Source organism: Anopheles merus, chromosome 3R, assembly GCF_017562075.2.
Source record: "Anopheles merus strain MAF chromosome 3R, AmerM5.1, whole genome shotgun sequence".
In the NCBI taxonomy this organism is placed as follows: Eukaryota; Metazoa; Arthropoda; class Insecta; order Diptera; family Culicidae; genus Anopheles; species Anopheles merus.
This window is the reverse complement of record NC_054084.1, coordinates 46,212,041-46,221,863: the sequence shown is the minus strand read 5'-3', so window position 1 is coordinate 46,221,863 and position 9,823 is coordinate 46,212,041. Positions and strand designations below refer to the sequence as shown.

The 9,823-nt window shown below is 41.0% G+C and overlaps 1 protein-coding gene and 2 long non-coding RNA genes across 3 annotated transcripts; 2 read left to right on the top strand and 1 right to left on the bottom strand.

Annotated features, from left to right (window-relative positions):
- The first annotated feature begins 3,923 nt into the window (after positions 1-3,923).
- LOC121597607 lies at positions 3,924-5,208 on the top strand. The gene is made up of 2 exons (XR_006005435.1): positions 3,924-4,556; positions 4,620-5,208. It is a non-coding gene; the product is annotated as an uncharacterized LOC121597607 (long non-coding RNA).
- On the bottom strand, positions 5,176-6,107 carry LOC121597606. Its single transcript, XR_006005434.1, has 2 exons — positions 5,421-6,107; positions 5,176-5,355 (listed from the first exon to the last, which is right to left on the bottom strand). It is a non-coding gene; the product is annotated as an uncharacterized LOC121597606 (long non-coding RNA).
- Positions 6,108-6,300: 193 nt separating this feature from the next.
- On the top strand, positions 6,301-9,807 carry LOC121597046 (RUS family member 1). Its single transcript, XM_041922511.1, has 6 exons — positions 6,301-6,585; positions 6,669-6,822; positions 6,907-7,089; positions 7,171-7,309; positions 7,466-7,777; positions 7,845-9,807. The coding sequence occupies exons 2-6, from the start codon at positions 6,756-6,758 to the stop codon at positions 8,395-8,397; spliced, it is 1,254 nt and encodes a 417-aa protein (XP_041778445.1). The 5' UTR covers positions 6,301-6,585; positions 6,669-6,755; the 3' UTR covers positions 8,398-9,807.
- Positions 9,808-9,823: the final 16 nt, after the last annotated feature.

The following is a 9,823-nucleotide window of genomic DNA, read 5'->3' as shown; positions in this document are numbered from 1 at the left end:
TAAACTTGGCTTATGAATCCAAAATATTCTATTGGAAAAAGCCAACATGCAGCCTTTTTCATTTCTGTAATATTGCAGTTTTCACTTTAACGTTTAACTTTATTCATTACATTACTCTTTGATTATCTTAATATCATACTGTTACAGTATAGATTATTTGCTCAATTTTCTCTTATTTTAATAATCTATCATGTTTCAGCTTGCAAAAACTAAACTGAACAATCTTGGATGACATATATGTTTTTTTTTATTAACTGCGAAATCAATAAAGAACCATCAGTGAGTGGGTAAAGCAGCAACTATAACTGGAATAGTGAATCAAACTTGATTGTTAAGAAAAGATTAATAAGTATATGCCCCAATTTTATTTTCAACCAAGTTGTATTTTGTTACTTTTTCTTGTAGTTCTAGTTGAACCTACTTATTAGAAATGATACAATTCAAGGTCCCAACCATGGTCAGTTCTTAAACTTATTTTAGTCGCTGCAAGCTATCAAAGTATTTTTAACAAAAAGCCACATTAAAAAATCAATTTTCAAAACTATTACACAATTTGAAGCAAAAAAAACAAAAATCCCGGGATTGGCTCTCCTCACGATCCTGTGATTGTTATAGTGGCTATGTCAAATATAGCTATTTTACTGCTTCGTGAGCTATTAAACCCATGGGGGAAATGGGAAGTTTCTCTAATATTTGGTCACGCGCGATAGAAACATTTACGTGACGCTGCCGCTTTACACTCCTGCCCAATAGCATCATATTGATAGTTGCAGTTTTTGTCGTGGGCTGTACATGGTTTAACGCTTCCCGCCGTCTGCCACATGGCGAAGATGACGACAAACAGCGGCGGCGGCAGCAGCAAGGGATACAGTCGAACAGCCCGGGACCTTGACATCGTCCAAAGTAGGGCCGAATCAAACCTATGATTAATCATATCCCTCCGCCAAGCCAGTGTGAGTACGAAGGAGCGCGGTGATCTTTCTGCAATTACTTTGCCCACCGGCGCACTACATTGTTCGGGCGACACTCGGTGCGGGGTGATCAGCAATGCTTTATCCGGTTTCTTCCCCGCGAATGCGTTCTAATCCCAACCGCCGTGCGGGCGTGGGGGAGGTGGGGGGGGGGCAATGCGTGGTGAGTGCTGTTGAACACATATGCCATAAATTGGACAAGTCGCTCCTGCGTAGGTCGAACGCCGGCTGCTTGTTTGCTGCTTTGCTGAATGCTTGAAGGAATCGTTCCTGGTACGAATAGCACCAGAAGAACACTAAACTATCTGAACTTTTTTTTTCGTTTTTTTCATCCTATTGTTGCTGTTGTTACTTCCATTAACTCCAACAGAGGCGCCATAGTCTTTGTTCCAGTGTCCCCAGTGGCAGTGGCAGTGGGTGGATTGCTTTCATTTATTCGCTCACCCTTAGTAGGAACCGGAAACTGGATCCCTGTTCTTAATCGACTTTATCTAGAAATTATGGACTGGTTGAAAAAATACACAGACGTGGAAGAAAATACGGGTACAGTCTGTTCCCCAGTTACACGGTTTTAGACTTCGGTTTCAGTTTTCTAAATTTGACAGATTAAATGACAAATCAGTACAATTTGCTTCAAGTTCGGTATAAATTGAATTTTTGCTAACAAATTGAAACCGCTTAAAAGCCAGAAATATTAGAATTTTCTGCATAAATCATATCAAATAAATGATAAAGTGTATAAAAGTATTAAATTAATTCAAAAACTCCGAGTAATCAATAGTATTATTGTCAAAAAACGTGAAATTCTACTTACGCGGATTCGTCGGGAACGCAGAAACCGCGTAACTCGGGAACAGACTGTACTTTTGTAAGGCAATATTACAGAAACATTTATTGGATTTAAATTTCAGTACAATTATTATATTGTATTACTCCATATCACAACTTCGCTTTCTAGCAACGCAAAATCGTCCATCTCTTCTTCCTGGTTTTGATAACAGCCAAGGCCAATGGCCGTTATCACCCATAAACTTGACCCCAACAAAAATGCTCACTTCTTCCTGTGGATAAGGGTCAACTGAACCACAACACCACAGGAGTCTCCATCGACGCCAAACATCACCGCGCCCTTGCATCCCAAGCGCAAGGCGTGCGAGTCTTTCCCATTCCACAAACGTTACGATACAATTGATCGCTAAATAAATCTCCTATTACGTCGTGTAATATTGTTAGCATCCTTTCTGGCGGGTTCATTGCTTTCACTCAACTTTGCGATAAATCATATGCGCCCGCAAACGTTTCCCGATTGCTAACATACTTCACACTGTGCAGCAATTGGTCGTGTGTGCTGGCACAAATTCTAATCGTACTTTTTCTAGCGATTTTTATCAACCGTTGAAAAATAGAAGATGCAAGTATTGGGGATCTACCCATCGTTTGATGCCCAAGTGGGTAGTAGGATAAAGTGAGATGGAAACCGAAGCTTGGAAAAGAGAAAACAAATAGTGGTGTCAATGGCAAATTCTTGCCTTTGAATTATTGCATCGGAACCCGGTGGGACATGTGCCCCATGCTGGGTCGGTGTTTCCTTTGAAAGCGCATCCCTTGGAGCTGGGCTTGCATTCGCATTATGTTGGAGCGACATGATTGTTGTTTTGTTGTTGTTGATTCTTTTCAATTGCACTTATATAAGATTCACATCGCATAGTATAAGAGCAGTTTAAAAAAGAAATACGGTGATACGTGGATAAGACAAATTCCTGAAATCAAGAAAACACGATAAGGGACATCCCGAAAATTTGTATTAGAGACTCCAGCATTAACCGAGCACACCGGTGAGTAGGTGAATGCTACGAGATTTTTTTGTAATATCGGTGTTATAAGTTAAAGTTTAAAGCACGATTTAAAAAAGAAAATTGTTGACAATAAGCTTTAAGTTAAAAAAATAGTGTCATTAGAAACGTTGTAATCTTTTTAGTTGTGCTAATGTTTGTTGATTCGCCATCCGTTCAATGCAATTGAAAAAAAGGAGAACGAAAAATCAAGAAAATTTACGTTTATTTTATGAAGTGAGAGAGAAGGTGGGGTATCTAGCCATCTGGAGAGAACGAGAGAATATTATTTGGAATTGTGTTATACTTTTCCCATTGTTAAAACCATTTTTCGTGCATACAACAACCCCTCGTATGTAAAATGAGTTAAAAAAGATTCAAATAGAAAGTAAAATACCTTCTCGCATTCAGCGTGCAGGATTTGAACCCACGGCCGGTACATTTCTATGTTCTAGAGAAGTCTTAAATTGGAAATTAGCGCATGAGAGTTATGCTAACTTGCCCTTTACTATTCAATCCCCTAATAAATGCGATATAGAGAGAATATGAACAAACAACGGAACTTTGGTAAGACTAGTGTATTACACACTAGTAACGGCATTGTCAAGATTGTAACATCCCTTTAACGGCCTTTCCATAGGCTTTTCATATGTTCTTCATGTTCCTTGGCACAACAACGCTGAATGATCAAGCCTGGCCAAACCTTTGATCGAAAAAAATGACTATTTTTGTCATATTTTAGTCACCGCAGAATAATAAGCTTTTAGTACAGCAAAACCGTCCAGTTGGAAAACGAACGTCGTTCGGAATTACGGGAGCATCTTAAGCGGTGCTCTGGCATCAATCGAACAAGACATCCGTCTCGAACAAACGTATAAAGTTGTATGAAGGTGCACCTTCAGACATATCGATCAGATAAGACAAACCTGCCAAATTAGATACATTTTCCATGTTCGATGTCGTGTTCGATTGCTTTTTTTGCATTTTTTTTTTAGTTTTTATGTGATTGCTTGAAATTCGGTCTGGATAAGGGCAGTCGATATTTATCAACGCTGATCGGATGCGATTTTATCGGATTAAATTTATATAGGATTTGACAGATAACGTCGGACGTGCGATTTCGTCGTCCGACGTTATCTGTCAGATCCCATATAAAAATTTGACAGGCCGTCCCATAAAATCGCATGCGAAAAAGCGTTGCCACCGCCCTAACCAAGGTTATTAGACTCTATACAGGTTATGACAAAAGCCTGTTTTGGCCGATTTCCAATAAAAAAATGAATGAAAAAATTTTGACAGACAAATTGGAATGGTTTGTTTACAATTGGACTGGTTTGTTTACAATTCGACTGATTGCAACTGGATTGCAATCGTGCAATAGTACGATGTTTTAGGTTGAATTGTTCAATTATTGTAAATCTAATTTTAATTATGTACTTTCTACTGGACTTGTGTAGAAAGTGGAGAAGGGATTCCGCTATGAATATTCGTGTGTTATCGTATTAAGACCCAACATGTACGAGTTGAAAAATCGTTACGTCGGAAAACGATCTCAGGACATTAACTTAAGTTTGCTGCAAAATCATGTGTGTATAAGCAATAAGGGAGAGCCGATAAAGAAGCGGATGAAGTAGCCAGATAGTGAGCATATGCTGGACGGAAAATGTATGCAGCGGCTGGACATAAAAAAATCATATCGAACGACACGTTTCTAACCGTAGATTAACATCAAACCAGTCTCTAACAGCACGTGGTAATTTGATTCATATTTTAGTGAAATGAAAAAGAAATAATTTTATTTTTTAATTTCTCGTAGAATTTCATCACACGAGATTCTTTCCGTCCAAGAACAGTCCTGTGATCTAGTGATGGGCGTTTCGGAGCGCACCAACGGCTCCGGACTAACGGGTCCGGAGCCAGCTACGCTCCGACGGCTCCGTAGCCGGCTCCGCTCCAAGGGCTCCGCAACCGGTTCCGGACTAACAGCTCTGCACTCACGGCTCCATTCCAACAACTGCGGAGCCGGCTGCGAGTCCACTGTTCCAGAGCCGTCGACGAATCAACGGCTCCGAACTAACGGTTCAATAGAGACAGCATTGCATGCTAGCCTAATCAAAAAACGAATATATCTTCTCGTGGAAGCTAACACACGATGTGATTGCAGTATTGACATGTATGACGTCATAATATTTTTCATGTTTGATAGAGGCAGATAAACCCTATCCACATTATTTCACTTTTCATACAAATTATATGATAAAGAGAAGGAGAAAGAGATGAATATGAGGGTCACCGAGAAGAGCACTTGTGAAGGAAGAGTAGTGGCTGAGCCGGGGAGTAAATGTTGAACGGTCCTGTTGTAACAATTATAATTAGGAAATAAACTATAAGTATATTTGTGCTTATGCATAGTTGTTATTTAAGTTATTGTCCGCGGTTCCATGTCGGTTCGTTGCAGTCGTCATGTTCGAGACGATCGTCTATGCTGCCACTGTTGCCGTTCCAGTTCAAAGAAAACAAATATTCATTCCGTTTTGGCTGCAGCCTTATTCCTGTGGGGGACGATAATGCATGTCACCTTGGGTGTAGCTTAAGCAGTGTTTTAGTAAGGACATACCACACAAGCTTCTACCTTATCATCATCTCAGCACCGCAATTTCGAAGGAGGGATACGCATCATCACCGCTGCCGCAAGTTCGTCAGTGCCGTCGCGGTCCTAGTTCGGGTCAAGTGCAATAGCGGAACGAAAGTGATGCCGGTAGCATTTTTTGCACCACATCATCACAGGTTCCCTGACCAACATCGTCAAAAGGGTGTCATCACATCGATACTCTTTCACTGAATTGTTCCGTGTCCGTTCCAATCCGAATAAAGGACGAGCTGTTATGCGCGAAGCGACATGGGATCTGGCCACTTCTCATACGAGGGGCAGCATCTGGGACAGCACAATAACCCAGTTTGGACACTGTTGCTGCTGGACGGCATGAACTCTCGTCCACTGAAGCTAGGACAGCAATACCAAACCTGTAGAACAATTGAAACTGATGAGACAATCCGACGATATCCAGGGCATGTAAGCAAAATTGACTTAGCATTAACCAATCCAACATAGAAGTCATATTCTATAAATGATATAACTAGTTAGCATGAAGAATAATTGTAGCAGTAATTTCGTCTTCTGTAAACTTATTTATGTTGCTCGTGCCAAGCAACAGCTGGTCGGCATCTATTTTGACAGAAAAGTTGTAAACAAGGTATCCATAATGGTGACCCTCTCAAACGCTCTGTCGTAACCTGTATAGAGTCTAATAACCTTGGCCCTAACAGTCGATAAAAACTCATCCTAGGCCCGTGTCATTGCTTTTTCACATGCGATTTTATCGGAAGGCCTGTAAAAATTGTTTATGGGATTTGACAGATAGCTTCGGACGACGATTTGCTACGCTTTCCGATAAAATCGTAAGCAAAAAAGCAGGCCTTGGACGGAAAAAACTTTCATTTCATATTGTTATTTCTAAACGAAAATAAACTTGTGTAAACATGTTGCTAGCCCCTGGATTGCAACATGTTCCTCTGCCAAATTTTGTTTCAAAATAATAAGTAAAAAAATGTATTCTAATTTTTCCTCAATTTATTTTTTCAAACAAAGACATCACAGCAAAAATAGGAAATATTTCTCAAGCCATTTTCTTTACAATTTTTTATCAAGTTAAAAAAAATCCCTAAATGTCAAATACGATGTCCACCTGGTCGCTCTCCACACCATCGCAATCGGTTGTCAGGTAAAACAGCAGAAAATATAACAACAAATGGAGCTGTCCGTACTGTACTCATGAAGGAAAAACTAATCTCCAGTTGGTTCTAGGTTTTGTTCGTCCTCATCGATTGGTTGGTTTATGTTTTGTTGCGCTGGTGAATTGTGTTTTACGTACGCGATTGCGTTTGTATCAGCATGAAAATCCACTTCCGCGAACAGTACTGCTCGAATGGAGAGGAAATTCTCTACGTCACGCCAGATCGTAAGCAAAGATAGTTTGGCCCAGCACAGCCTCCCATGGCTGGTTTATTATTTATTAACGCGTGCAATTTTTCCTCCTGCACAGACCAAGACACTGTTGTTCGCGTAACAGTTAAGGGTGAACGGCCATCGATACGGAAGCGCTTCAGCTTAAAGCGGTTTTTTCAGCATCTCTTCCTGCCTGTTGGATATCCGGACAGTGTGAGCAGTGACTACTTATCATACCAAAAGTGGGACACGTTGCAGGCTTTCTGTAGCACCATAAGCGGTAAGTTGTAGACTATGATGACAAAATCCCTTTCAATTTCATGTGTTTAACACTGTAAATCACACTCTTTCGTTTGCGTAGGAACGCTAACAACTCATGCAATCCTCAAAGGAGTTGGTGTCGGAAGCGATGCGGCCAACCCACTTTCAGCAACAATTACATGGGTGCTCAAGGATGGTACCGGACATTTGGGTAGAATACTGTTCGCCTGGTGGAAAGGGTAAGCTTGGCAGGGTTGCACTGCTTTCTGTCTTTTTAATTTTTGCGATGCGATGTCAATGTCACTCAAGCATGTTATTTCACACGACCCATTTCTCCCGGCGAAGATTGTGTTTCATGTTGCTATTTTTAACCTTCATTTCCACTTCCATAACAGTTCGGAATTAGATATCGATTCGAAAAAGTGGCGCATCCGCGCGGATATACTGAACGATGTTGCGATGGCTATTGATCTGTTCGTGCTGCCGTACTATCCGAAGGCGTCTACGTACATACTATGTGCAACAACTACCATGAAAGCGATAGTCGGTGTGGCGGGTGGGGCGACCAGGTCCGCCCTTACCCAACACCATGCCATACGCGGCAACTTGGCGGACGTAGCATCGAAAGATAGCGCCCAGGAAACTTGTGTCAATTTAATTGCCTCCTTTGTAGGGCTTTTCCTTCTCACGTACCTGCAAAATCAAAAGTAAGTTGGTTGCAGCTGAGTCACCAATCATCGAAGGTGAACTAATTGTTTTGCTTGTCCTTTCTAGGGTGTTGTATGGTTTATTTGCCTTCGTGACACTGATTCACATCTACGCCAATATCAAGGCGGTTAAGGCAGTCTGCTTGAGAACGTTTAATGAAGCACGCTACTTAATCGCATTGGAAGAGTACTTTAAATCCGGAATGATGCTCTCTCCGCAGCAAGTCAACAAGCTGGAAAGAGTCACCGTTGGCCAAACTGTGACACTGACGGCTCGGGTGAAGATCGGATGCTCTGTCCGGGAGCTCACCGAGTTTTATCGCAACTGCTACGATCTGGAAAACCTGATAGCTTGTTTTGATTCGCGGGACAAGTTTCTTATAGCAGAAACGCGCCACTATGTCGGTGTATACCTGCACTTCACGGTTAAACCGCTGGATATTATAAAATCCTACTTTTACGTTGCTTCCTACTTGCAAGACAAGAGCCAGCTGCGCGATCGCTACTGGGAAATACAAAACAAGTGGAACGAATTCCTTAACATGGCTCAGTGCGAGGGATGGAACGTACATGCGCATTTGCTCAAAACCGATGAATATCGGCTCGATTGGAGGATATAGACCGCCGTAAGATATCGCCATTATCTGCCCAACTATCTAGTACCAGCGTTCGGCGCAGATTACTGCTGTTCGTAGAGAGGGGGTAGTCCGTTCCTCTTTCGCGTGCTTTCACAATAATGACACTCAAAAATCCTATGTCCTCCATCGCACTACCATCAGATTGTATTGTGCAGGATCATAAGCCGAGTGCCAAAGAGACGGTAACGGATGGAAGAACAGCACAGCAACACAACGGATTGAAATAACACAACGACAAATAACAACGAAACCATCTTGTTCTAGTCAGTACGGAGGACGGATCAGTGAAAGGAAAACACGTCCCAACGACACGCACGCACCTTTTTAGGACCAAACTATGGGAGCACATCGGCAACTGTAGCTCGCATTTTAGAATTAGACGAATGCACTATTTCCATTGTTCTGCAATGTGTAGAAGCGAGTTGTACGCAAGGGAACGGTCATAGATCCGTAGGATAAACACAAATGATAGAATTGTTCGTCGTAAAGATTACTTTTAGAAGAAGGATTTAAGTTTAAAACCAGGCGTTTCAAGCAACATCGACGTCAACGAAAATTCATTTTCGAACTCCATATTTAACACGATACAACAAGCTGTGTAGGGAATTTTAATCATATCAACTACAAATGAACACGCCGTTTGTTCACGCCGCCAAGATATTTTTCGATCCCCAAACTCCGATTTGATTATACGACGTAGAAAAGAAATTTTATCCGCTTAAAAGCATTTGATTATTCGATTCAACTTTGAACAATTGCTTTAATTGCCACTTATTCCATAAAAAAATGCAATAAGCAAGTTAGTTAAGAATATAAAAATGGTACCAGATGAGTTTCTGGATTTTTTTGTGAAACTCCAATACAGCAGCAGACTGTTAATCATTCCTCTATGATAGGTTCCAAAAACTTTTATCGAGCCGACAGCTGATATGCGATAGTATGATAGAGAAAGGCAGCACGGTTTTATGCATTAGGCTTTTAGCAAAGTTTTAAACGGCATTTTATCAGTGAAAAAATAGCAGCAGAGAACCGAAAACCAAAACTCAAACCGTCTACAAATGTATGCTTCACTGCTGTGATAAAAAAAAAAAAAAAACATTAGCGCAATTCAACCGTTCCCAACTTATATTAGTATTTTGGTATAGCAACTTTACACCCTAGAATCCTACCGCTGTTGCCCAAAGTAGGAAAAAAGTTTACTGCAGTACCGCTAAACACTTTGTTCCATTCGTTTGCCTTGCTGGCGCTTTTTGGGCCATTATGCCGTCAGCTTATGTTGCTGTTTCTATATGGCAATTTTAACAATCAGCGCTATCGTAGATTTATCATTGCACGAATACCGCAGCAAGTTCTAGATCATAAACGGACAGAATAAACAATTTTCCAAATTGAAACAAACGACGGGTTT

Coding starts and splice junctions, on each gene's coding strand:
- LOC121597046 (XM_041922511.1), top strand. CDS start 6,756: ATGAAAATCCACTTCCGCGAACAGTACTGCTCGAATGGAGAGGAAATT. Junction 7,090..7,170: donor TTTCTGTAGCACCATAAGCG/GTAAGTTGTAGA, acceptor TCGTTTGCGTAG/GAACGCTAACAACTCATGCA. Junction 7,310..7,465: donor CTGTTCGCCTGGTGGAAAGG/GTAAGCTTGGCA, acceptor CTTCCATAACAG/TTCGGAATTAGATATCGATT.